Genomic DNA, 22,364 nt, shown 5'->3' with positions numbered 1-22,364 from the left:
TCATCCTCCCTCTTAGGACTCCCCTGTCTCCTGGGTCTCAGTGTGTCTGTTTCTGTGAGCTTTACTGCTCTGGGCGAATGTGTGTGTGCTTGTGTCTGTGCCCAGGGTCTCTACGGGACATGCTCTGTGGTCTGTGAGGACACCTCCGCCTCTTTCTGCACGTGTCTGCTTTGGTCCTCTCTGTGGCGCTCTCTCATTTTGTGGCTCAGTATCTCTCTAGCTCTCTCTCTCCCTCTCTCTCTCCTCTCTCTGGGTCTCTGTTCTTTGCTTTCATGCTCTCACTTTATGGGTCTCTGTGTTTACTCTCTCTCTCTGTAGCCCCCTCCCCCACCTCTCTCTTTCTCTCTCTCTCTCTCTTCCTATATACAATCATTGTCCCACCTCCACGCCCTCTTCAAACTCCACGCTTGGAAGAAAACATCCAAACACTTCAGCATCAGCATCCCAAATTTATTCTCCAGCAGCTGTGGCCAGGTGGGAGAGGCAAAGAGGATTGGGAGTGGGGAGGGTCGCCAAGAGTGGTAGGCGTAGGGTAAGGGTGAGGTTCCGAGCAGGACTGGAGCCATGCAGCGATGGGTTTAGGATGGGGGAGTCTAGGACGAAAGCTGAGAACAGTTGGGGAAAGAAGCTTCCATACATCCCAGGAATCCTCAGAGCATAGAGGAAGGGCACTGGAGCATGGGGCACAGCCTCCCACTTAACTCCAGAACAGAGTGGAGCTAGGCGGGGCCTCGGAGGTGGGGAGTTGTTCTGGAATCTGAGTCTGGAACAGCCCACCCCATGAGACTATTTCCCAGAAAGGGGGGGGGGAGGAGAGGCATAGATTCTACCAAATGGAGTCTAGAACCCCGTGGAGTTGGGATGGTGGTGGTGGTTCTGGAACTTGGTGGAGCAGTGTAGGGCGAGAATCTAGAGCTCAGCACAGCAGAATCTATAACACGGTAAGGCTCTAGAGACTGTGTAGAGTTCAGAACGCCAGGAACACTTGAGAGAGGCAGCTAGAACCCAGGGGTGGGGGTAGGGTAGAACCCAGAACGCTTGGGAGCAAGATCGAGAATTGGAAAGAGGGTGGTGAAGGGCAGGCTAAGGCTGGCGCGGCTGAGGAAGCCATGGGGACACCTAGTGGCGGCAGGTGAAATTACATGACGGGCACAGGTGCTGGGCTGATGGGGCTGCGGGCATCCGGGTGCACAAAATCCGGGTTGACATAAGTGAAGCCTTGGAAATCAGCTTGGTCAATGCTGGCCAGGACTAGGCGGTCTGGGGGCGTCAGCGCTGGCGCCGCCCGCGTGAAGAACTTGTCGAAGTTCTCACCGCTGCGGCCACACTGTGAGGAAACATGCGGACGGAAACACGGGATGTTCTGCCCGCTCCTGGGGTGTCCGCCTACGGCCCTGCAATCGCCTTCTGTCTCCTCGCACATCCTCCATGGCCTCTGCATCTCCCTTTAGAGTGTCTCCGCAGAGGGAACCCCACCCCACCTCCACATATCAAGCCTGGAGCTCATGGGTACCCCATCCAGGAAGGGCCAAGTTTCCCACCCCCCCCACGAAGGTGATACTGACTGGACGGGGTCTGAACGGAGGGGCGATCTCCAGTCGTTCCAGCCGTTCCCAGTCGATCCAGCGGAAGAAGCCATGAGCTCTGATGGTGGGTTCTCCATCTGGCCCTGAGCCCAGGCGCTTTGCTGGGTGCTTGGTTAGGAACTGCGGAAAACACAGAGAGAGACGGACAGACAGACAGAGTCCCAGACCGGGAGGCCCGGAAAATGACACAGGGAGAGGATGACAAGGAAGGAGGACCAGAGAGACACGAGGATAGAGATCCAGAAAGAAGAGAATAGCGAAGGGAACAGAGACGGGGGCAGGGAGGTGAAATAAGAAAGGGAGAGAGAAAGAGGAAGAGGTGGAACGGATGAGGTGGGGGTAGGTGAAATCCAAACCCCCCAAACCCAGGGGCAGACAAAGAAAGAAGCAAAATCAGGGCATGAGGGTGTGAGTGGCAGAGAAACCCAGAAAGAGAAGAAGGAGAAAGTGGGAGGAATGCCAGAAGGGAGATGGAGGGAGAGAGGGAGAGAGGCAAAGTGACAGGGCCCAGAAGGGGAGAGAGGAGATTGAAGACCCAGAGAAGGGGGGGAATAGAGATCCAGAGAGAAGGGGAGTCTCAGGGCAGGGAGGGGGGGGACAGAGATGCAGAGAATGTAGGAGATGCGGCAGAAGAGGGGGTGGGGAAGACGGAAGCCCAGGAAGAAGGGAGGACGGAAGCCCAGGAAGAAGGGAGGATGGAGTCCCAGGAGATGCCCAGAGAGAAGGACAGAGACCCGATAAGAGGGCAGAAGAGAAAGAAGAAGACAGCAGCCCAGGCAGGACAAGGAGGAGAGAAGCCCAGAGAGAGGACAGAGATCCAGCGTGTGGGCGTGAGGGTGGGGGTGGGAGGGAAAGAGAAGGTAACAGAGACCCAGAGAGAGGAAGACAGAAAAGATGGACAGGGATCCCGAAGGACACAGAAAAGGGAGAGACACGGAAAGCCCCATCACATGGAGATGGAGGCAGAAGGATGAGACGGAAGCCCAGAGAGAGACAGTCAGAGAGACATGGAGACAGGAGCTAGAGGCCAAAGTGTGCTAACACCTGTTGAACAGCTGCCACAGGCTAGGCTCGTTCTCCTGTCTTAACTCCAGAACCCCGGAGGAGTCTGAGGCTCCCAGAGTTTGGGTGACTTGCCCGAGATCCCACAGGAAGAAACGTGGTAGGCGTTAACATCACCTGACCCACACCCATCCTGGAAAGGCAGCCCTGGCCTTCCAGTACTTCTTGCAGGGAGCTGGGGAGAGGGGGCAGAAGCAGAGGACAGGATAGAGCCCATCCTTGGGCTGGAGGTGGCAGCAGGGCAGGATGTTACTGTTCTAACAGCAACAACAAAATCTCTGTATTATGTAAACTTTTTCAGCAGATGGAAGTAAAACAACTCGAGGAGTGGGAGCGTTTTTCTATGTGAGCAGAGATACTGCGTGGGCAGCCCTGGATGGGAGCAGGGCACATGGGTTGTGGGTCTGGAGACTCTGGCAGTCAGGGGGCTCTCACCCCCTTGCAGATGGCCACAGCTTCGCGGGACAGCGACTTGGGGTAGGTGACCGTTTGTTCCATGATGGCCTGAAACAGCTCCTCCTCGTCCTCCCCATCAAAGGGGGGCTGAGGAAGTGGAGGGGATAAAGAGTCAGAGACTTGACAAACTGCCTGTCCCCACCTTCCACACCCTTGTCACCCACCATGAACAGGGTCCCTCCTGTCCCCAGATTCCTAAGGAAAATTTTGACCAAATCGGCAAAGCTCTATCTTTCTCACCCTCAGACACTCTCATTTCCTATCTCAGATGCTTCAGCTCCCTGCACCTCTTTGCTGTTCTGCCTCTCTCATCTGCTATGTAAATCAGCAGCATATTAATTAGGCAATATGTCATTGAAATAGAAGAGAGAAAAACCACAGGACAAGCTGTAAAAACATTCTCCTGGATGGATGAGTGGCTGCCAGTCTTCTGGGATTAGGGTAAGCAATAACCAGACAAGGATTCTTTTTTTTTTTTTTTTTTTTTTGTCTTTTTAGGGCCGCACCTGCAGTAAAATGGAGATTCCCAGGCTAGGGGTCAAATCAGAACGGTAGCTGCCAGCCTACACCACAGCCACAGCCATGCAGGATCCAAGCAGCGTCTGCAACTGACACCACAACCCACAGCAAAGCCAGATCCTTAAGCCACTGAGCAAGGCCCGGGATCGAACCTGAGTCTCATGGATGCCAGTCAGATTCGTTTCCGCTGAGCCATGATGGGAGCTCCCAGGCAAGGATTCTTAATGTGGGGTTTAGGGAGTCTATTTCTACAATTGAGGGGGTCTATGAATTTGGATGGGGAAAAACATGCATCTTTCTTTAAAAAAAAAAAATCTCTAGCTGAAATCAGCATTCAGCTTCAATTATGAATGTAGGAAGCAAACCACAACAGGAGTGGTTGTGACTTCATCACCCACGGAAATCATAGATATTTTCTTATCTCATCAGAGTGGCAGATATCTCAAAATACCAGTCGTCTCTACTTAAAACTTCTGGTAGACCTTCCTGTTTACTCCCTATTCCTGTGAGATAGTACTATTTCATTCATTAGTAGGAAATCACATTTATGCCCATATTCTGTTATATTTAAACGACTGTACATATTTAAATTACATTTAGTTGGTTGGTTAAATTAGACTCAAACTTTTAACATTTTGATAACCATATTTCCATATGATTAACTTCTTTCATAATGCTGTTATTCTATTGCATGCATTTATTTTATTTTATTTTATTTTATTTTATTTTTTGCTTTTTTAGGGCCGCACCTGCCACATATGGAGGTTCCCAGGCTAGGGGTCGAATTGGAGCTACAGCTGCTGGCCTATGCCACAGCCACAGCAATGCCAGATCTGAGCCGTGCCTGTGAACTCCACCACAGCTCACCGCAACGCCGGATCCTTAACCCCCTGAGCGAGGCCAAGGATCGAACCCGCAACCTTGCGGTTTCTAGTCAGATTCGTTTCCACTGCGCCATGCCGGGAACTCCTATCGCATGTATTTAAAACATTGTTCTGAAAAGGGGGTCCGTGGCGCAAGACATGAAGAACCCCTAGCCTATGGGAAGACAATGTTTCAGGACCACGGAGAGAGCCCTCTTATCCCACGTGACCTTCCCCACTGCTCAGCACCATCTCCTAATCCTATAGGCATCCTTCCAACCTGCTCCTCCCGAGATTACGGCCATGTAATAGGTGGAGCCCCACCTCTGTTGCTTTTAGCCAAGCCAGCCTCTCCCCAGCTTCCCTTACCTGGCCTGCCAACATCTCATACAGCAGGACCCCAAAGGACCACCAGTCGACAGACTTCCCATAGGGCTGGTAGGCAATGATCTAACAGGGGAGGAAGGCAGGCAAGGAATTATGACTCGTACCTTAGAAAACCTAGGGCCCCTCTGGCTTCACCACCTTGGAACCCTGACCACATTAAGTGTTTTCAGCGCAAGCTTTTCCCACTCAGAACACTTCGGCTCCATCCTTTGGAAAAGTTGGGAAACAAACTCTACCTACCGAGAACCTTCCGTTGGTTCCACATACAAAGACTACCTTAAGGACCAATTTCCACTCACCTGGAAGATTTAGGTAACTGGACTCTCTCCTTACAACATCAGGGGCATAGGGCAGAATTTCAGAGACCAGAGAGGGTCTGCAGTCTGGACATGCATCAGATTCACCTAGGGGACTGTTTAAAGATAGGCGTTCCCAGCCCTGAAGAATGCCAGCCACGACAGGCCACGGTTAGAGGCAGGAAGATGTGTCTATTTTTCAAAATCTCCCTGGGTGATTCTGATCAGCAGCTCTGAAGGAAAGATCAAGGCCGGCACCACCAACCCACCTGCTCCTTCAAGGGAGAAAGTAGGGATGGGTGTTCTCAGTCCATATACATACAGTCAGATCATTAGCTCCACCCCCCCCCCCCATCAAAGGCAGACCCACCTGCTTGAAATACTCAGGAGACAGCCTCCCAGGCCTGGTGTTCTGGGGGGATGCCCCCCCCAACTCAGAGAACACTGGAAATCATCTCCAGCTTCTTAGAACAGCCAGTAACAGGCCCTGTCCTCCTAGAATACCTAGAGCGGGTCCTGCTCTTTCAGAACTTTCATCCACAGGTCCCCGCCCACTTTACCTATTTAGAGGCCCAGCTCCGCCCACCTACGATGCCTCCCATGAGCCTCTCTGGGCTGCTTGCGTTAGAACATCCATGATTGGAGTTCCCACTGTAGCTCAGCCAAAACGAACCCACTAGCATCTATGAGGATGTGGGTTCGATCCCTGGGCTTGCTCCGTGGGTTAAGGATCCCACGTTGCCCTGAGAGCTGTGGTGTAGATTGTAGACGTGGCTTGGATCTGGTGTGGCTGTGGCATAGGATGGCAGCTACAGCTCCAACTCGACCCAGAGCCTGGGAACTTCCATATGCAGCAGGTGTGGCCCTAAAAAGATGCACTCTAAAAAACACCCGTGACTCATGTAAAGACCCCAGGGTCCCACATTGTGGATTTTTGTTTTTGTTTTTGTTTTTATGGCCACACCTGCAGCATATGGAAGTTCCCAGGCCAGGCAGCAACACCACATCCTTTTTTTTTTTTTTTAAGGACCCCACCCACAGCATATGGAGGTTCCCAGGCTAGGAGTCAATTCGGAATTCGGAGTTGCAGCCGCTGGACTACACCACAGCCACAGCAACGTGGGATCTGAGCTGCGCCTGCAACCTACACCACAGCTCATGATAACGCCAGATCTTTAACCCACTGAGCAAGGCCAGGGATCGAACCCTCAACCTCGTGGATCCTAGTTGGCTTCGTTAACCACTGAGCCACGACGGGAACCCTCCGAAGTCAGCTTCTTGAACCATTGTGCCACAGCGGGAACTCCCCTACACTGTGAATACTGGACAACCAGCCCTACCCGCTCAGCGACCTTGGAGAGCACCAAGAGCAACAGAGGTGGGGTTACCTCGGGGGCTATATAGTCTGGGGTCCCACAGAAGGTGCGAGTGGTGGTCCCGGGGAAGACGTTCTCCTTGCACATGCCAAAGTCAGTGATCTTGATGTGTCCTTCAGCATCCAGCATCACGTTGTCCAGTTTCAGGTCCCTGGAGGGGGGGGTGGAGTGGAGTGGGTAGGAATTGTGGGAAGAGTTGAGTTCAACAGGCTGGAGCCATAAATTGCAATCCCTTTCCCTCTAGGGGCCTAACTCCTGCCCCTGAGAGACCTGGGACTGCTCACCGGTAGATGATGCCCTGGTTGTGAAGGAAGAAAAGGCCTATGGCGATTTCTGCAGCGTAGAACCTGAGGGAGGGGGCGGGGAGTCAGAAGGCGGAGGCTGGACCCGACGCCCTTCCACCTGTCCCCCCTCCCTCCTCTCTTGGCAGAGACTCACGCTGCATGGGGCTCCTTGAACTTGCCCAGCTGCTGAATGTGGTACATCAAGTCACCCCCGGTGACGTACTCCATCACAAAATACAGGCGATCCTGGGAAGAAGTGAGCCGGGTTTAGGGATGAGGACACGCCCACCCGTGGTAGGCAAATTTCCATTCCTGCGCCTTCAGGGCAAAGGCGGCAGGCTCTGGACCCACCCAGTGAGAAATCGGGAGCAACTGTCTACGCTTCCTCAAAGGCCGTGAAGATCTGGAGCCCCCACGACCTCAGAATCTCGACCCACCCCATCCCTTGTTACTCCAAACTCTCAGGTGTTCTGGGTCCCCATTCTCAGAAGTGATGATGGAAGCCCATTCCTTGCTTGAAATCCCAAGGTTCCTGAAACCTCTTTCCATAGCCACTCACACGCATCTGCAATCCCGCGGGCTGCCTGTTAGGAACCAAAGTTGTTCAAGGTCTCACTTGCAATTGGTACTAATTAAAAAAAAAAAATTCAGGAAGCTGGCTACACCCACTCAGAGCTCTTGAAAGGAGAGCTCAAACTCCTAACGGTTTTGACTCCTTGTCCCGGTTCCATGATCTTGGGGAAACACCTTGTTGCTGACAAATCGTTAACTCAGAAGCCAAGAGTGACAGTCTCGTAACTCAGAGCCCACTTGTAGGCTTGCTCACTCAGAGACATTCTCCACGCACTCCTTTACTCCAGAAACCCTTAGTCAAAAAACACCCACTCAAGAACAAGGGTTTTGGAGTTCACCTCGTGGCTCAGTGGTTAACGAATCCGGCTAGAAACCATGAGATTGCAGGTTTGATCCTTGGCCTCGCTCAGTGGGTGAAGGATCCAGCGTTGCTGTGAGCTGTGGTGTAGGTTGCAGATGCGGCTTGGATCCCGTGTTGCTGTGGCTCTGGCATAGGCCGACAGCTACAGCTCCAATTAGACCCCTAGCCTGGGAAGCTCCATATGCAGCGTAAGCGGCCCTAGAAAAGGCAAAAAGACCAAAAAAATAAATTAATTAATTTAAAAAAAGGAACGAGGGTTTTCAGGTCACGCCCACTCAGGAGCCCAGCCATCTGGCTACGCACCTCCAGGGCACCTGCATTCTGGCCACACCCACTGAGGAGCCCGCTGCGCCCAGAGTTCACAGGGTTCTTGGAAACTCAGACTTTCAAAGCCTGACCTGATCTATTCCGTGGGGATGAGGCAGGGGTTCTGAGCCGGCCTCTGCCCCCTCCTTTCTTACCGGAGTCTGGAAGGTGGAGTGAAGCTGGGTGAGAAAGTGAGGCCGGCCTCCGGGGCCTCGGCCCCCCAGGGCCAGCACACGTTTCTCCACCAGGGTGCAGTCCACGTCGTCATCCTGGACAATCACGTCTTTCTTCAGGATCTTGATGGCATAGAGCTCATCCGAGCCCCTGCGCTCCGCCAGCATCACCTAGGGACAGAGGCCAGAAAGGTCTGGTCCATTTTGGGGACCCAGATGTGCAGGTCCCTACTTCTCCCTTTCAAGGACACAAAGAAATGGAATACCAGGTCCTCCCTCTGCCTCACAGGGGACCGGGTGCCCCGACTTTGCCAAGCAGTCCCTCAGGGAATGGACCCACATCTTTATGCACATGCTCTCCAGGGACTCAAGAGGCCCCATCAAACCCTCTTTGGGAACTTAGTAGCCTAGTGTCCCCCCCACCACCACCACCACCTTTGAGTCTAAGAATCAGAAACCTGGTCCCCACCCCAGACACCCTCCCTTCCTTCAGAGCCCCAGGAATCCAACCTTCCCAAAACTGCCTTTTCCTAGAACCATGAGGAAGCTGAAGTCCGAGATGTGCAGACGTCCAGGGGTCGCCCCAAAGAAACAGCGCTTGGAGTCGGTGGGACTAGGGGATGGGGAGGGGATGGGAGAGGATGAGGGACCCATCCGCACCCTCTGTGAGAAAGGGGAGAGATCCAGAGGTAGTCAGACCCCAGAAGGGGATAAGAAGGCACCCCTAAGAGAGACAGTATCCAAGAACGAAAGGGACAGGGCGAGACGGAGAGAGGAAAAAAGCTGTTCCACCCCACTCCTTGGCTTAAGAACCGTCTCTGATTTCCCATAGTCTCGAGGGTTTTTCTTCATTATTCAACTAGCACTCAGCTTACAATATGCCATGAATCCTCTGGAAAACCCTTATCACCCCCGTTCCCACTTTAGAGAAGAGGAACCTGGCATAGAGATATTAACGAACTGGCCCCAAGTCACAGAGCAGGTAAAAAGCAGAGCCAGAAAATCAAAATCCATTAAAGCCAGAAAGAGCATCTCCCCCCTTTCTGTTTCTGCACCATGCTTGGGTCTCAGGAAGAAGGCATTGAACACAATGTTGCAAATCAATGATAAATGACTAAAATTTTTTAAAGGAGAGAGAGTGTTGAGTGGATAAAGGTCTCAGGAGAGGAATGGACGTCCTACGGTTCAAGCTCCAGAGCATACCCAGAATCTGAACACCTGCACCATCCTTGTCCATGGGACCGAGCCACGGGCAACTTGCCTCTGGGCCTTCCCAATGGCCTTCTTTCTTTTTCTACCATCGATGCTCTTCACAGAGGCAGGCATCCTGTTCAAAGCTAGATCATCTCAGGCCACCTCCAATGCCCTTCCATCTCCCTTGGATGAAAATCCAGAATCGTCCCAAGACATGACAAGGCTGGCCCACCGCCTCCCTCTCTGACTCCATCTCCTACTTCTTCCCACCCTCACCTTTCCCCCTTCTCCAGCCTCACTGTTCTCCTTGCTGTGAAGACACTGCTGGCCTGTTCCCACGTCAGGGCCTTTGCACATGATCTCCCCTCTGCCTAGAAGGCTCTCCCCCATCCTCATGGCTCTCTCACCTCTTTGATGCCTTTTTCTCCCCCTTCTGTGTCCAAGGCATACAGAAGTTCCCAGGCCAGGGATTGAACCTGAGCCACAGGAGCAACTCAAGCCACAGCAGTGACAATGCCAGATCCTTAACCCACTAAGCCGCCAAGGAACTCCCTCACCACCTTTATGCTTTGGCCCCATGGGCACTTTCTCAGTGAGGCCTAGGTTTCTCAGTGGTTCCTAGTCGGATCGGTTTTCCCTGTGCCACGATGGGAACTCCTCCTGTATTTGGTTTAATGTCTTCCTCCGAGTGTGAGCCCCATGAGGGCAGGTTTGTTTTTCCCTCTTTCTCTCTCTCCTCTTGTTTGCTGCCATAGCCCTAATGATTGGAAAGATGCCTTGCACACAGAAGGCTCAACCAAATGTTTTTTTGAAAGAAGAGGTGGTCTGGAGTTCCCATCGTGGCACAGTGAAAGCAAATCCAACTAGGAACCATGAGGTTGCAGGTTCACTCCCTGGCCTTGCTCAGTGGGTTAAGGATCCAGCGTTGCTTTAAAAATTTTTATTGCTGTGGCTGTGGTGTAGGCTGGCAGCTGTAGCTCTGATGAGACCCCTGGCCTGGGAATCTCCATATGCCTTGGGTGTGGCCCTAAAAAGCAAAAAAAAAAAAAAAAAGTGGCCTGAAAACCTGGTCCATCTGTGCCTGGCAAATCCGGCATTTCTCTATATCAAGTTTTCTTTGCCTCTCAGGTCCTGCCCGGTGCTTCTGAGGGCTCCCTAGCATCTGAGGCCACCTCCCTTAACAAACACATTCCTTCTTTATCTGTAACTTTCTCCTGCATTGAAAGCGGAGCTCCCCAGGGAATGGCCTGATTCCACTCCCAGAATAGGGCTTGGTTTATGTAAAATCTCAGGAAATAGGTGTTCAGTACATGAAAAAAAAAAAAAAAAAAGAACGAATGGAGGAGAGAAAGGCCATCTTGATAAATGGAAAGAACAACTCAAGGAGCAATGCAGGCGTCACCTCCTTAGGGAAGTCCTCCCTGATCACCTCCTCCCGCCCCCAGGCTGGGTTGGTGCCTCCTCTGTGATTCTTCAGGTCCCTGGGCCACCTCTGATTTAGCATCCTCAGTTCCCTGGACTACCTCTGATTCAGCATCTTCAGGTCCCTGGGCCACCTCTAATTCAGCACATCACCTTGGAATCTAAGTATCTGTGACTCTGTCCCCACCTTGGAGAGTTGCCTGAGGGTCGGACTCACCCCAGGAGAGCCAGGACTACTCAGCGAGCATATGGCCTCCCTTTGAGCATGTGCTCAACCCATATAGGTGGAAGTGAAGACAAATATCAGCAGAACAAGATGTCGGGGGGACAGATACAGACCACGGGGATGAAACTGTCTCCATCCCAGGCCTCCAGCTCTGCTCACCTCATACAGTTCCAGGGGGTAGTTACAGGCCTGGGGGAGAAGAAAGCCAGAGTCAGGGCCCCAGAGGGGTACCGATTGCCCTAAAGCAGGGGGTGGCAGCCCCCAGACCCCCAAACCATGGGGATGAGTAGGAACTCTAATTCCCAGAAGACCCTGGGGCAGGAGTCCCCTAGAAAAGCAGGCAAAGGAGTTCCCTGGTGGCTCAGCAGATTAAGGACCTGGTTGTCACTGCTGTGGCATGAGTTTGATCCCTGGTCTGGGAACTTCTACATGCTGCGGGCGGTGCATGGCCGAGAAAAAAAAAAAAAATCAGGAGAAGGAACACCAGGGTTTTCTGGGAATTTCAGTCTCAGGACCAGAGGGCAACCAGCGATGGAGTTTGGGAAAGGCCAGCTCTGAACTGTGGGCTGGACTGGGCTCCCCGTGGGGAAGCTGGGATCTGGGTACCTCAAACTTCTGGAGGAGGCTGCAGTTGTCAGCATCAGCCACTGGCACATTGTAATATTCGCCCTCCTCCTGGTTCAGTAACTTGTACCTGACATACAGACGGAGACCAGAGCGAGGGGTGGGGTGGGAACGGGGCACCCGCGGGAGAGGCAGAGACATCCGAAGCGGGGAAGAGACAGAGAGACAGAGATGGAGAGAGATCGAGTGAGCTAAGTCGAGAGGCATAGGGGAAACGGGGGAGGAAGGAGCGCCAGAAGGTAGAGAAGAAAGTGGCCTGGCCAAGAGAGATCCCACACGGAGGGAGATGCGGGTTGCTGGGCACCCCCGCCACCCTTACCAGCCGTCCACTGGTGCCTTGAGCAGCTCCGAGACCCCGAAGGACATGGCACCCATGAAGTCGTTGCGGGAGGTCCGGTCCCAGTCCCACACCTCCACGCTAAGCCGGCGCTCCACGTCCCCTGGCTTCAGGTTGCTGCGGGAAGATGGGGGGCTGCGGTGAGGGGCCCGCATCTCGGCTCCCCCACCTCGCCATGCTTGGTGCTGGAGCAAGGGGGGCAACCCTGGAGCACTGGGGCCTGGCTCCTGCCTTGGAACGTGTCTTCCCACCCTGGTCTCCCCGAAGGGGATCTAGCTCCCTGTCTGGGCCCTCAGGAAACCTAGACGGCTCTCTCTCGCAGTCTCCCTTCTTCTCTTCCCGGCCCTCCCCATCCCTCTCCCCCGGCCTTTCTCGCCAGATCCCTCCCACTTTCTGTCTCCTCCTGCCAGATCTGTCCTTCTGCTTGTCAGCTGGCTTCCGTTCCTCTCCCTGTCACCCACCCATCACCCCCCAACATTCCGTCTGTGTCTCTCTTTGGTTTGTGTCTCTTCCAAGGCTCAGTGTCTGAGTCTCTGTCCCTGATCTCTGTCTCCCTCTAAAAGGGTGGGCTTTCAGATGGAAATTAAATACACAGATGTCTGTCTGTCTCACCTTCTGTATCTCCATCCCTCTCCTCCCTCAATCACTCCATTTTCTTCTCCCAGCACCTTCACCTTCTTCTGCCCTTTGGGGGGTTCCCTCTATCCTAACACCTCCCACCAGCTGCTCTCTGGGGCCTTGTGGGCCACCAGGACCCTCCGATCACTCTCCAGCAGTCATCACAGACTCCCCTGCACCCGAGGCTCACAACACAAAGGTCTCGTTCCACACAGGGTTTAGCGTGGCTTTCACGGTCCGGGTCTTCTGTTTTGTCAAATTCCGAGGGTCTGGGATGAGTTTCAGTTTCACATAGGGGTCAGACAGACCATTGGGGTCCATTGGGATGAGGTTACGGGCCTCACCAACTGATGGAGGTGAGGAGGCAAAGGAGCAAAGATGGGATTAGAGACCCAGTAAGGGTCCCCCCCCCCCGTCCCCCGCCCCCTTAGCCATCAAGAATTCAGTACCCAGAAGACCAGGCATAAACCCCTTTTCCCAGCCAAGGACACAGAAATCAAACCCCAAACCCTTGCCTCTATTAAAACCCAGGAGTCAGGACCCTGGTCAAATCGCCAGTAAAAACCGAGCCGCCCTCGGAACCACCTCCTTCCCCCCACCCCGTCCCCCGCAACCCGAGCTCCTCAACCCAAGCTCCTCGAGGCCTAGAACAGCAATTAAGAGGCGCTGAGGGTCTCCAGAGGCAAGGCTGGAGAAGGGGCTTGAGCTAGAAGGGGCGTGGCTGGTGGTGTTCCGCATGTGCAGCTGGGATCAGGAGTGTGGCGTGACCTCGGGAGGGGCTTGGCCTTGTGTGTCACCTCAGGCCTTCCGGCTTGGGGGACAGGGCGGGGCATGGCGAGGGGGCGTGGTCTCACCCGTGATGTGGATCTCATCTGAAGTGGGAGCCCGGATTTCCAGCTGCAGGCGCCCGCGGCGCTCGGTGTGGTCCACACCGCACAGAGAGGGCACGCTGCGCACACAGCGCCGGTGCACGTTCATCTCGCAACCTGAGATGGACAGAACTGCGGTTAGCATTGCCCAGAAACCCAGACACCCAGCTTTTGCTGGAGCTCCGGAAGTGCCAAGGTGCGGCCGGCGCCACAAAGAGAGACTCACAGGAACATTTCATGCCCTGATGCACCAGCCCGTAAAGGAGGGAGCCGCAGTGGTCGCAGAAGGTGGGGCTGCTGTAGCTGTGCAGACGGAACTTGTGCTTGTTCCGAGGATCCTGCGGGCGGGGAGGGGTCGGTCAGCAGGGGTGTGGAGGGTGTGCTAAAAGAGCATCCTTCTGAACTCTTCCTGCTTCCGCCCTGCTCCCAGTCTTCCTGCTGCTCCACCTCACTCATTCACTCTGCAGTATTTACTGAGCACCCAATGTGTGCCAGGCACTGTCCTTGGTGCCAGGACCCAGCCGTGAGCAAAACAAATACAAACTCTGTCCAGGCAGTGTTTTTAGTGGAGGGAGACAGAAAATAAACGTGATCAATAGAGAGTATATTGGGTAGCAACAGCTGCGCTGGACACAAGTGCAGCAGCGAGAGGGACTGCCAGGGCTGGGGGGGGGGGACCGTGGGGCGGAGATCTGAAACTGAGTGATCAGGGGAGGTGTCACTAACACGGTGGTCGTGGGGGAGAACCTGAAGGAAGTGGAAGATTCCAACGTCCCCGTAGTCCTACCCCCACCCTACCTTCCACAGGCTGATCTCTGAGAACTTGTGGGCCATCATGAACCCCAGATCATTCACTGTCAGCCTCTATCAATGTCTGCCCGCTGACGATCTGCCTTCTCTGAGCCCCTTTTGGGATGGAGAATATGACCTCTCAGTTTTAGGGACTCCCGCATCAGGTGTAAAACAAATAACCTCGCCTGGCATGTTAATTGCGCTCAGTACTGGTACTGCTGTCATTACCGCCCTGGTTATTATTAGTCATTTTATTGCAGTCCCCACATAGACTTGGGTTTAATTACGAGCGAGGCCATTTCCCAGCTGTGCGATTTTGGACACGTACATGCCCCGTTTTGAGCTTCGACGTCCTCCTCTGCCCAGTGGAAATACACAATCTAGGTCTCAAAGCAGCGCTAAATGTCCAGTCCAATTGAGCACGCATTTAAGACACCAGTAAAAGCATTTCTCCTTCCATCCTCAGCAATGTCTGAGTGTTAAATAATTTGATATTTGCCTTTTCCCTATTGTTATTATTATTATTATTTTTGCAAAAATTTCCTAGGCTGAAAATTCAGGGCATTCTTGGACTTTCATTTATTTTGTAGTTTGGTGGAGATTCTATTTTGCATTATACTTGGGTGTTGGGAGGGTGCTGGCCATGGCCGTGAACTCTCTTTTCCTGCCCTGGACCTCTAAAGATCTTCAGCTGACCCCAGCCCAAAGGGTTCCTGCCACGGGAAATGAGATAGTATGGGTGAAAATTCCCAGCAGGGCACCTGATAGAGAAGCTGTTCTGATTATTCTCAAGGGGAAAGGAGCTATTAAAAAGGAGACAGGGAGTTCCCGTCGTGGCGCAGTGGTTAACGAATCCGACTGGGAACCATGAGGTTGCTGGTTTGGTCCCTGCCCTTGCTCAGTGGGTTAAGGATCCGGCATTGCCGTGAGCTGTGGTGTAGGTTGCAGACGCGGCTTGGATCCCACGTTGCTGTGGCTCTGGCGTAGGCCAGTGGGTACAGCTCCGATTAGACCCCTAGCTTGGGAACCTCCACATGCCTCGGGAGCGGCCCAAAGAAATAGCAAAAAGACAAAAAAAAAAAAAAAAAAAAAAAAAAAGGAGACAGTACTGGGGCTCCAATTCGAAAGATGGGGGTCCAAATTTGGACTCTGCCCACCACCCAGCTGTGTGGCCTCTCCTCCCCCAACACCATCCTTTTGAGAGACTCAGACCTCTTCCCCAGAAAATAGGACCAAGACCCCCCCTTCCCCCACCAAGGGGCTCTCATGAATAAAAGAAATCATGCTTATCAAGCCCTGAGCACTTCCTAAGCCCTTGATCTGTGTTTCTGACAACAAGATTAAAAGCTTAATGCTTCATTGGGAGTTCCCTAGCAGCCTAGCGGTTCAAATGAAGGCATCAGGAAGTTCCCTTGGTGGCTCAGCTGTAACAAACCTGACTAGTATCCATGAGGATTGAGTTCGATCCCTGGCTTCACTCAGTGGGTTAAAGATCCAGCGTTGCTGCGAGCTGTGGCGTATGCTGGCAGCTGCAGTTCTGATTCGACCCCTAGCCTGGGAACTTCCATATGCTGTGTGTGTGGTCCTAAAAAGACACAAAAAAAAAAAAAACAGAAAAAGTTAAGGATTCAGCCTTGTCACTGTTGTGGCATGGGTTCCATCCCTGGCCCGCAACTTTCCATATGCCAAGGGGATGGCCAAAAAAAAAAAAAAAAAAAAAAAAAAAAATTAAAAGCTTAAAGCTTCATAAAGAAAAAGAAAGCCAGGAGTTCCCATCATGGCTCAGCAGAAATGAATCTGACTAGCATTCATGCAGATGCAGGTTTGATCCCTAGCCTCGCTCAGTGGGCTGGGGATCCGGTGTTGCTATGAGCTGTGGTGCTATGAGCTGTGGTGTAGGTCGTAGGCGCGGCTTGGATCTGGCGTTGCTGTAGCTGTGGCGTAGGCCGGTGGCTTCAGCTCCTGTTCAACTCCTATCCTGGGAACCTCCATATGCTGCGGGTGCGGCCCTAGTAAGACAATCGAAAAAGAAAGCCAGGGTGCTAGAAAGACAGCATCCTCAGTATTTCCCTCTGTTTCCTCATCAGTAATAGTAATCATTCTGCAATAATAATAATTAATATTCTGTCTTTTGCTACGTCCTGGTGCTATCCCAAGTATGTGACTCATTTCATCCTTAAAACAACCCTCTAAGGTGGACATGGTTATCAGCCCCAGTCTATAGACAGGAAACTCCAGAGGGGCAGAGAGGTAAATTAACTTTTAGAAGGTCACAGAACCAGTGTGATGGAGGTGGGATTCCAGGCTAGGAGTTTAGGAGCCTCTGTCAGATGATGACAGGATGACAGGACTGATACCTCACTTTACGAGCTGTTGAGCAGATTCAACCCTCTGCTGTATAGAAGATACCTGATGAGGGCACGCATCGAGCACTGAGTAAATCAGGAGGGCTGATGTTGGAGATGGGCAGGTGATGTGGCCAATCAGAACATACAAAGATGCCAGTGACAGTGATATTCAGCGTGTCAGCGTATGTTTTCTGAAGTCATATCTTCTATGCAAACTTCACTTTTCTTTTTCTTTCTTTCTTTTTCTTTTTCCTTTTTTTTTTTTTTTTTTTTTTTTTTGTCTTTTCTAGGGCTGCACCCACAGCATATGGAGGTTCCCAGGCTAGGGGTCCAATGCAGCTGTAGCCACCAAGCTATGCCAGAGCCACAGCAACTTGGGATCTGAGCTGCATCTGCAACCTACACCACAGCTCATAGCAACGTCGGATCCTTAACCCAGTGAGCGAGGCCAGGGATCGAACTCGAAACCTCATGGTTCCTAGTTGGATTCATTAACCACTGAGTCAGGATGGGAACTCCTAAATTTCACTTTTATTGACCTGCCAAGCTGGCAAAATGCCTCATGGACGCCTGTGGTTCTCGCGCTCGCGCTCTCTCTCTCTCTCTCTCTCACTCTCTCTCTCTCTCTCTCCCTCTCTCTCACTCTCGCTCTCACTCTCGCTCTCGCTCTCGCTCTCGCTCTGCCTCCTTCTCCATCTGCTAATCAAAAAACCATCTCCAACCTGTGTCAAACGCTGGGCTAGTCTCTTAACCCACACGACTTCATTGGGCTGTCAAAACAAGCCTGGGGGCGTCTAGATGGATGCCGTCCCACAGCCTAACCACAGGTGGCTATTTAAATCAAAATCAATTCAAACAAAATGGGACTTAGATTTCCACCCCTCCGCAGCTAGAGATGGTGGCTGGTAGCTGGACAGAGAAGATACAGAATGCTTCCATCATTGAGGAACATTCTATTGGTCAACACTAGATGGTCAGCTCCATGTTACCAAGGGGGAAACAGAGGCGAGCCCTGCGGCCAGACAGAAAGGGCAGGAGGGCTGGGGGTGGGCTCGTAGGGTGGACAGCTCTTGTAAGCCCTTGATGTGGTGGGGCAGGGGAGAGAGAGAAGGGCTGTGCGTATCTGTGTGTGCGTACATAGGATCCACACATGCACACACGGGTGTGCACGTGGGAGTCTGTATGTGCACACGTGTGTGCATCTGTCTTACAGGATCCCCCCTGGGCTTGCTCCTCTCAGCACCTCCTAAGCGGGTATTTACCACCTGGTTCTCGTTTCTCTTTCTTGGTGTCTGCACCTCTGTCTGTCTCCTTCCTCCTGTGTCCATGTCTCTGCTCCATTGCTCTGGCTCTCTCTCCCTCAGTCTCTGAGTCTCTTTTTCTGCCTCCCTGAGACTCTCTCTCGGTCTCATCTGGGGATGTCGGTGCCTGCATCGATAATCAATTTCTCTCTCTTGCTCTTTCTCTGTCCCTCGGTTCGCTAGTTTGTTCAATCTCCACTCCTGGATCACAGCCCACTGCCTCCAGTGCCGAGGTCCCCTCACCCCTGCCTCCTCTCTGTCCCCCACCTGGGTCCCCAGCCTGTCCCAGTCCCCTCTCATTCCCCCTTTCCAGGCCAAGGGCAGGGAATCTGGGCCAGACTAGCTCTCCCTATCTCTCCAGCCCTCCCCTCCCCTCCCAGCCTTAAAAATAGCAGGAGAAATTGGGACGGACGCCGAGGGGGTGAGGGCGGGGGCGCGGCCCGAGGAGAAAGAACCAGGTGTCCGGGCACTCACGTCCGTCTGGGGGCCCTTCCCAGCGCCTGGACACTCGAAGGTCACAAATTCGTGGCATCGGCGGTGAACCACAAAGCTGCAGACTGAAGATGAGAATCACAGAGACACAGAGACAGAGAGAGAACCCAGTGGACAAAAAAAAATCAGAGCGGAGACCCCAAACAGCAAAGTAAAGCGGGAGAGGGGCTTCCTGATAGAGGTCAATACAGAGAAAAGCAGAGACCTTGACATGTAGAGAGAGAGGGAGAGAGTCAGAGACCCTGGGAGACAGAAATTCAAAAGGTAGACCCAACGAAACAGAGATGCAGAGAGTCACGGAAACAGAGTCCAGAGAGCCTGATGCATACACACAGCCAAAGGGAGCCAGAGCCAGAGAGACAGAGTGAGAGGCAGAGACAGAGACAACAGGATCCCATGGACAGACACAGACCCACAGACAGAGATATGAAAGCGAGGAGAGAGGCAGGCTGACTAGAGGAGAGGAAACCCAGAGAGATGTCCTCCAACAGAATGGAGAGCATCAACTTGGGCAGAAGTGAGTCTGGGGGCGCTGCTGCCGGCCTGCCCCCCCTCCCTGACTCACGCTGTTCTCAGCACAAGCAGCTGGTGCTTTAGGACTCGCCCCCCTCCCCCGGCCCCCATAACTGCGGGCCCCACCCGGCCCCCCACCCGCCCATCGGTGACCCACCCGGCCTGCCCCTGCCTAGGACTGTTGGTGTTGTCATGGCAACAGCAGCCTGGGGGGGGGGCTCTGACTTTGCATCTCCAGGCCCCCCCCCCCCCCGTCGGCTCCCCTTTTCCAAATCTCCCTGTTCCCATGGCAACAGATTCTCCAAATATCTGTCCCCACCTGGAGCAGACCGAGGGAGGGGCCCCCAGCACCACCTCCGCGGTAGCCCCACCATCAGAGAGCTCCCTCTCCACTGCAGGCTGTGTCTCTGCCACACCCCCCGCCCCGGGCTCCCCCGCGCCTCTCTGGGGACCAGAGAACACGTGTGTGAAGCAGCCTAGGCTGGGAGGCCCCAGTTGCCACCCTCCTGAGGGTCCCAGGAGTCCAGGCCCCCAGCTCTTACCTTGACACTGCAGGCCCTGTTTTCCAATCCCCCTACAAGAGGCAAGATCTGAGATCAGTGCAGAAAAGGGTACCTGGACCCCTCACCTCTGCCAGTCAGAGAAGGCCTGCCTGCGTCCTCCCATCCTCCTCCCCCAGGACCTAGAAGTCTGAGCCCCAGCTGCCTCTTCTTTCCAGAGCCCAGAAATTCTGCCCCCACCCAAGTCCTCTTCTCTTAGACCCAGGAGCCCAAGCCCCCCAGCCCCTTCTTTCAGACGCCCCAGAAGTCCAGGGCCCCAGACCCTCCTCCTTCCGTCCCAGAAGTCCAGGCCCCCAGCTGATTCCTACTCTAAAGCCAGGAGCCAGGGCTGCAGCCCCCTCTTCCCTCCTCACTCAGGGGTCTGGTGCCTCAGGGGTCTTTAGCCCTAGTCTCCTCATCCCCCGGGGCCCCAGGCCCCTTCCCTCACCATATGAAGTCAGTGCAGTGGCTGCAGAAGGTTGGTTGCTTGAAGAAGCGAGCTGTGAACTTGTGGCTCTTGACTTCGTGGACCACCTTCTGCCTCAGAGCCCCCTTTCTGCAAAACAGGGGCCGGGGTCCCCCCTCTGAATCGCCTCCGCCGGGGCCCAGGCCTGCCATGGCCCCAGGAGCGTCGCAGGGACCAGGATCCTGCTTTGCTGGGGAAACAGGTGGAAGGGCAAGGTGCCGGAGACTCGGGAGAGCGAACGAGCCAGCGGGAAATTCCGAGGTGGGAAGAGGGGCGAGGCACCTCCAGGAGCGGAGCGCGCAAGGCTGGGAGCGGCACCCCTGGGCGCGCCGGCTCCGCCAGGGGGAGCGGGCGAGCGGGGCGGAGAGCCGAGGGCAAGGGCGCGGAGGAGCCGGAGGCACGGGCGGCGGCGGTGGTGGGAGCTCCAGCTCAGGCACCTGCTGAAATGTGGGAGCTCCGGGTGGGGGAAGGCGTTGCCATGACGACCGAGGGGCGGGGTTTCGGCTTAAAGGCGTCCCCCTCCTTGAGACTAGGGACAAATGCCCTCCTCCCCTCCCCAACACACACGTGCACACACCCACTCCGGAGGCTGGCTGAAGGGAGGGGGCATCCTCCGAGCCGTGCCCTGCCCCCTCCCCAATCTGTCGCCCGGCCTCGTCTCCCTCCCCCACTAGGGTGCCTTGGTGGGTCCTGTTAGCCCACTGCAACGCCACTCGGATCTCTGGGTCTTACTGTGTCACTCTGTCATTGCACAAACTTTGTATTCGTGCTGGGATCCAATGGTGGGCAGGGAGGCTTGGTGTCTCACTTTTTCTGTTGCCACCCGAGTCTTGATTTCTCTCTGGGCTTCTGTGAACTGGACCATCCATGTCTGCTTCTGTGTGTGTCTTTCCCTTGACCTCTGTTCTCTCAGTATTCTTGGCCCTCGGTCTCTCTGGGTGGATCTGGGTACCTGTCCTGGTCTGAGAATTTGCTTTCATTTCTCTGTTTTCTTCACTCTGTGTCCCTATTTATGTTTGTCACTCATCCTATGACCCTCTCTGGATCTGGGTGTGTCTCTCACTCCTTATGTGTCTCACAGTGGATCCGTCTCCCTCTGTCCCTTCCTGTCTCATAAATCCTTCACATCTGTCTCCCCGAAGCTCTTCCTCTCCCTGTCTCTTTGGTTCTGCTTCTGTGAATCTGTCTCTCCCTCCCTCTGCGTCTTTCTCTTTGAGAGGCAATCTCTGTCTCTCTCCCTGTCTCTTTCTCTACGTCCTCTTCTATTTCCCTCTGATTCTCTCCCCTCCTCTCTGTGTCCATGTCTTTGCAGATGCTTCAGTGTCTGTCTCTCTCCCTTCCTATCTCTACGAATCTCTCTCTGTTCGTGCTTACCTCTTTCTCTCTATCGCTGGGGGTCTCTATCTAAATGTTTAAGTTGATCTCTCTCCCTCTCCTCCCCAGCTCTATCTTTGTCCCTTCCTCACCTACTCTATTTGTCTCTCTGGCTCTCCTTCTCGTCTCTGGGGGGTCCCTCCCTTCCTCCACGTCTCTCTGTGATTCAGTCTCTGTTCCTCGCTGGCTTGGGAATGCCCTGTGCGTCTCTGTCTGGGGGTTGGCAGGGTCTCTCCGAACGTTGTCCTTGTCGGTTTCCTCCTGTCTCTCCCCTCCGTCGCCCCAACTGCGTCTCTGCCTCTCTCTGGTGGCTCTCGATTCCTCCCCCGGCTGGCCACAGCGTCTTCGTCCAGGCTCCAGGGAGACCCGCACTGTTGCCAAGGGCAACCATGGCCCGCCCGCGGCTGCGGGGTGCAATGCATTCTGGGACTTGTAGTCTGGACCTGCGGATCGGCTGTTCTCGCAACTCGGCCGAGAACTTCCTCTCCCGGCACGCCCCGCGAATAGGGGCGGGGCGCTGCCGTGGAGCCTGGGGATTCGGGACACCCCCCACTTCTTCTTTGGGACTTTTGGGGGTCGGGGTCCGGCTTCCCGAAGCCGAATGGGAGATGAAAGAATCCGAATCCTCTCCTAACCCCCCAACATGGTGTCTCCTGGCTTTCTAGCCCCCCTCAAGGCGTCCGCCGAGGCCCAGGACAGAGGATAGGGGCCGGGGTGGCCCGGACAACCGATCTGGGAATCCCACCGCGCTCTGTTCCAGTTCTGCTTGGGTTCTTTCCCGAGCCACGAGCCTATCATCCTCGGGTTCTACAGCTACTGTGTCAGATGCCTTCCAGACAGAGTTCAAGCTTGGGATGGGGGAGACGTGGGGGGGCGCGATGTCCTCTGAGAAGGTAGGGACTGGAGTAGGTCAGAATTCTGGAGTGGATACTGCAGAGATGGAAAGGAGGCTTTTCCTAACCACAAAGACATGCCCCTGCTCTAGTTAGCCCTCCCCCACTTCTCCA

At 54.1% G+C, this 22,364-nt stretch overlaps 1 protein-coding gene across 7 annotated transcripts; it reads right to left on the bottom strand.

Moving 5' to 3' along the window:
• Window positions 1–429: 429 nt before the first annotated feature.
• Window positions 430–21,689, bottom strand: PRKCG (protein kinase C gamma). Of its 7 annotated transcripts, none has more exons than XM_021094903.2 (19): window positions 20,716–21,689; window positions 19,966–20,073; window positions 19,521–19,552; window positions 18,448–18,530; window positions 13,759–13,870; window positions 13,518–13,649; window positions 12,854–13,010; window positions 12,028–12,162; window positions 11,691–11,778; window positions 11,244–11,273; window positions 8,753–8,905; window positions 8,225–8,413; window positions 6,984–7,075; window positions 6,830–6,892; window positions 6,558–6,696; window positions 4,856–4,936; window positions 3,084–3,191; window positions 1,566–1,706; window positions 430–1,327 (listed from the first exon to the last, which is right to left on the bottom strand). In XM_021094903.2, exons 1-19 carry the CDS (start codon window positions 20,961–20,963, stop codon window positions 1,139–1,141), a joined length of 2,280 nt encoding a protein of 759 aa, XP_020950562.1. In that variant the 5' UTR covers window positions 20,964–21,689; the 3' UTR covers window positions 430–1,138. The 7 variants fall into 7 exon arrangements, 6 of the variants coding, with proteins under 6 accessions (XP_020950562.1, XP_084818091.1, XP_020950566.1 ...); XM_084961965.1 differs by having other exon boundaries at window positions 8,753–8,855; XM_021094907.2 differs by having other exon boundaries at window positions 20,792–21,689.
• Between the last annotated feature and the right edge of the window lie 675 nt (window positions 21,690–22,364).

This window comes from Sus scrofa, chromosome 6 (assembly GCF_054392235.1).
Source record: "Sus scrofa isolate SSC_HxYL_T2T_F1_AM1 chromosome 6, Sscrofa_HxYL_maternal_Yorkshire_Landrace_v2.0, whole genome shotgun sequence".
Lineage (NCBI taxonomy): Eukaryota > Metazoa > Chordata > Mammalia > Artiodactyla > Suidae > Sus > Sus scrofa.
This window is presented reverse-complemented; position numbering and strand designations above follow the sequence as displayed.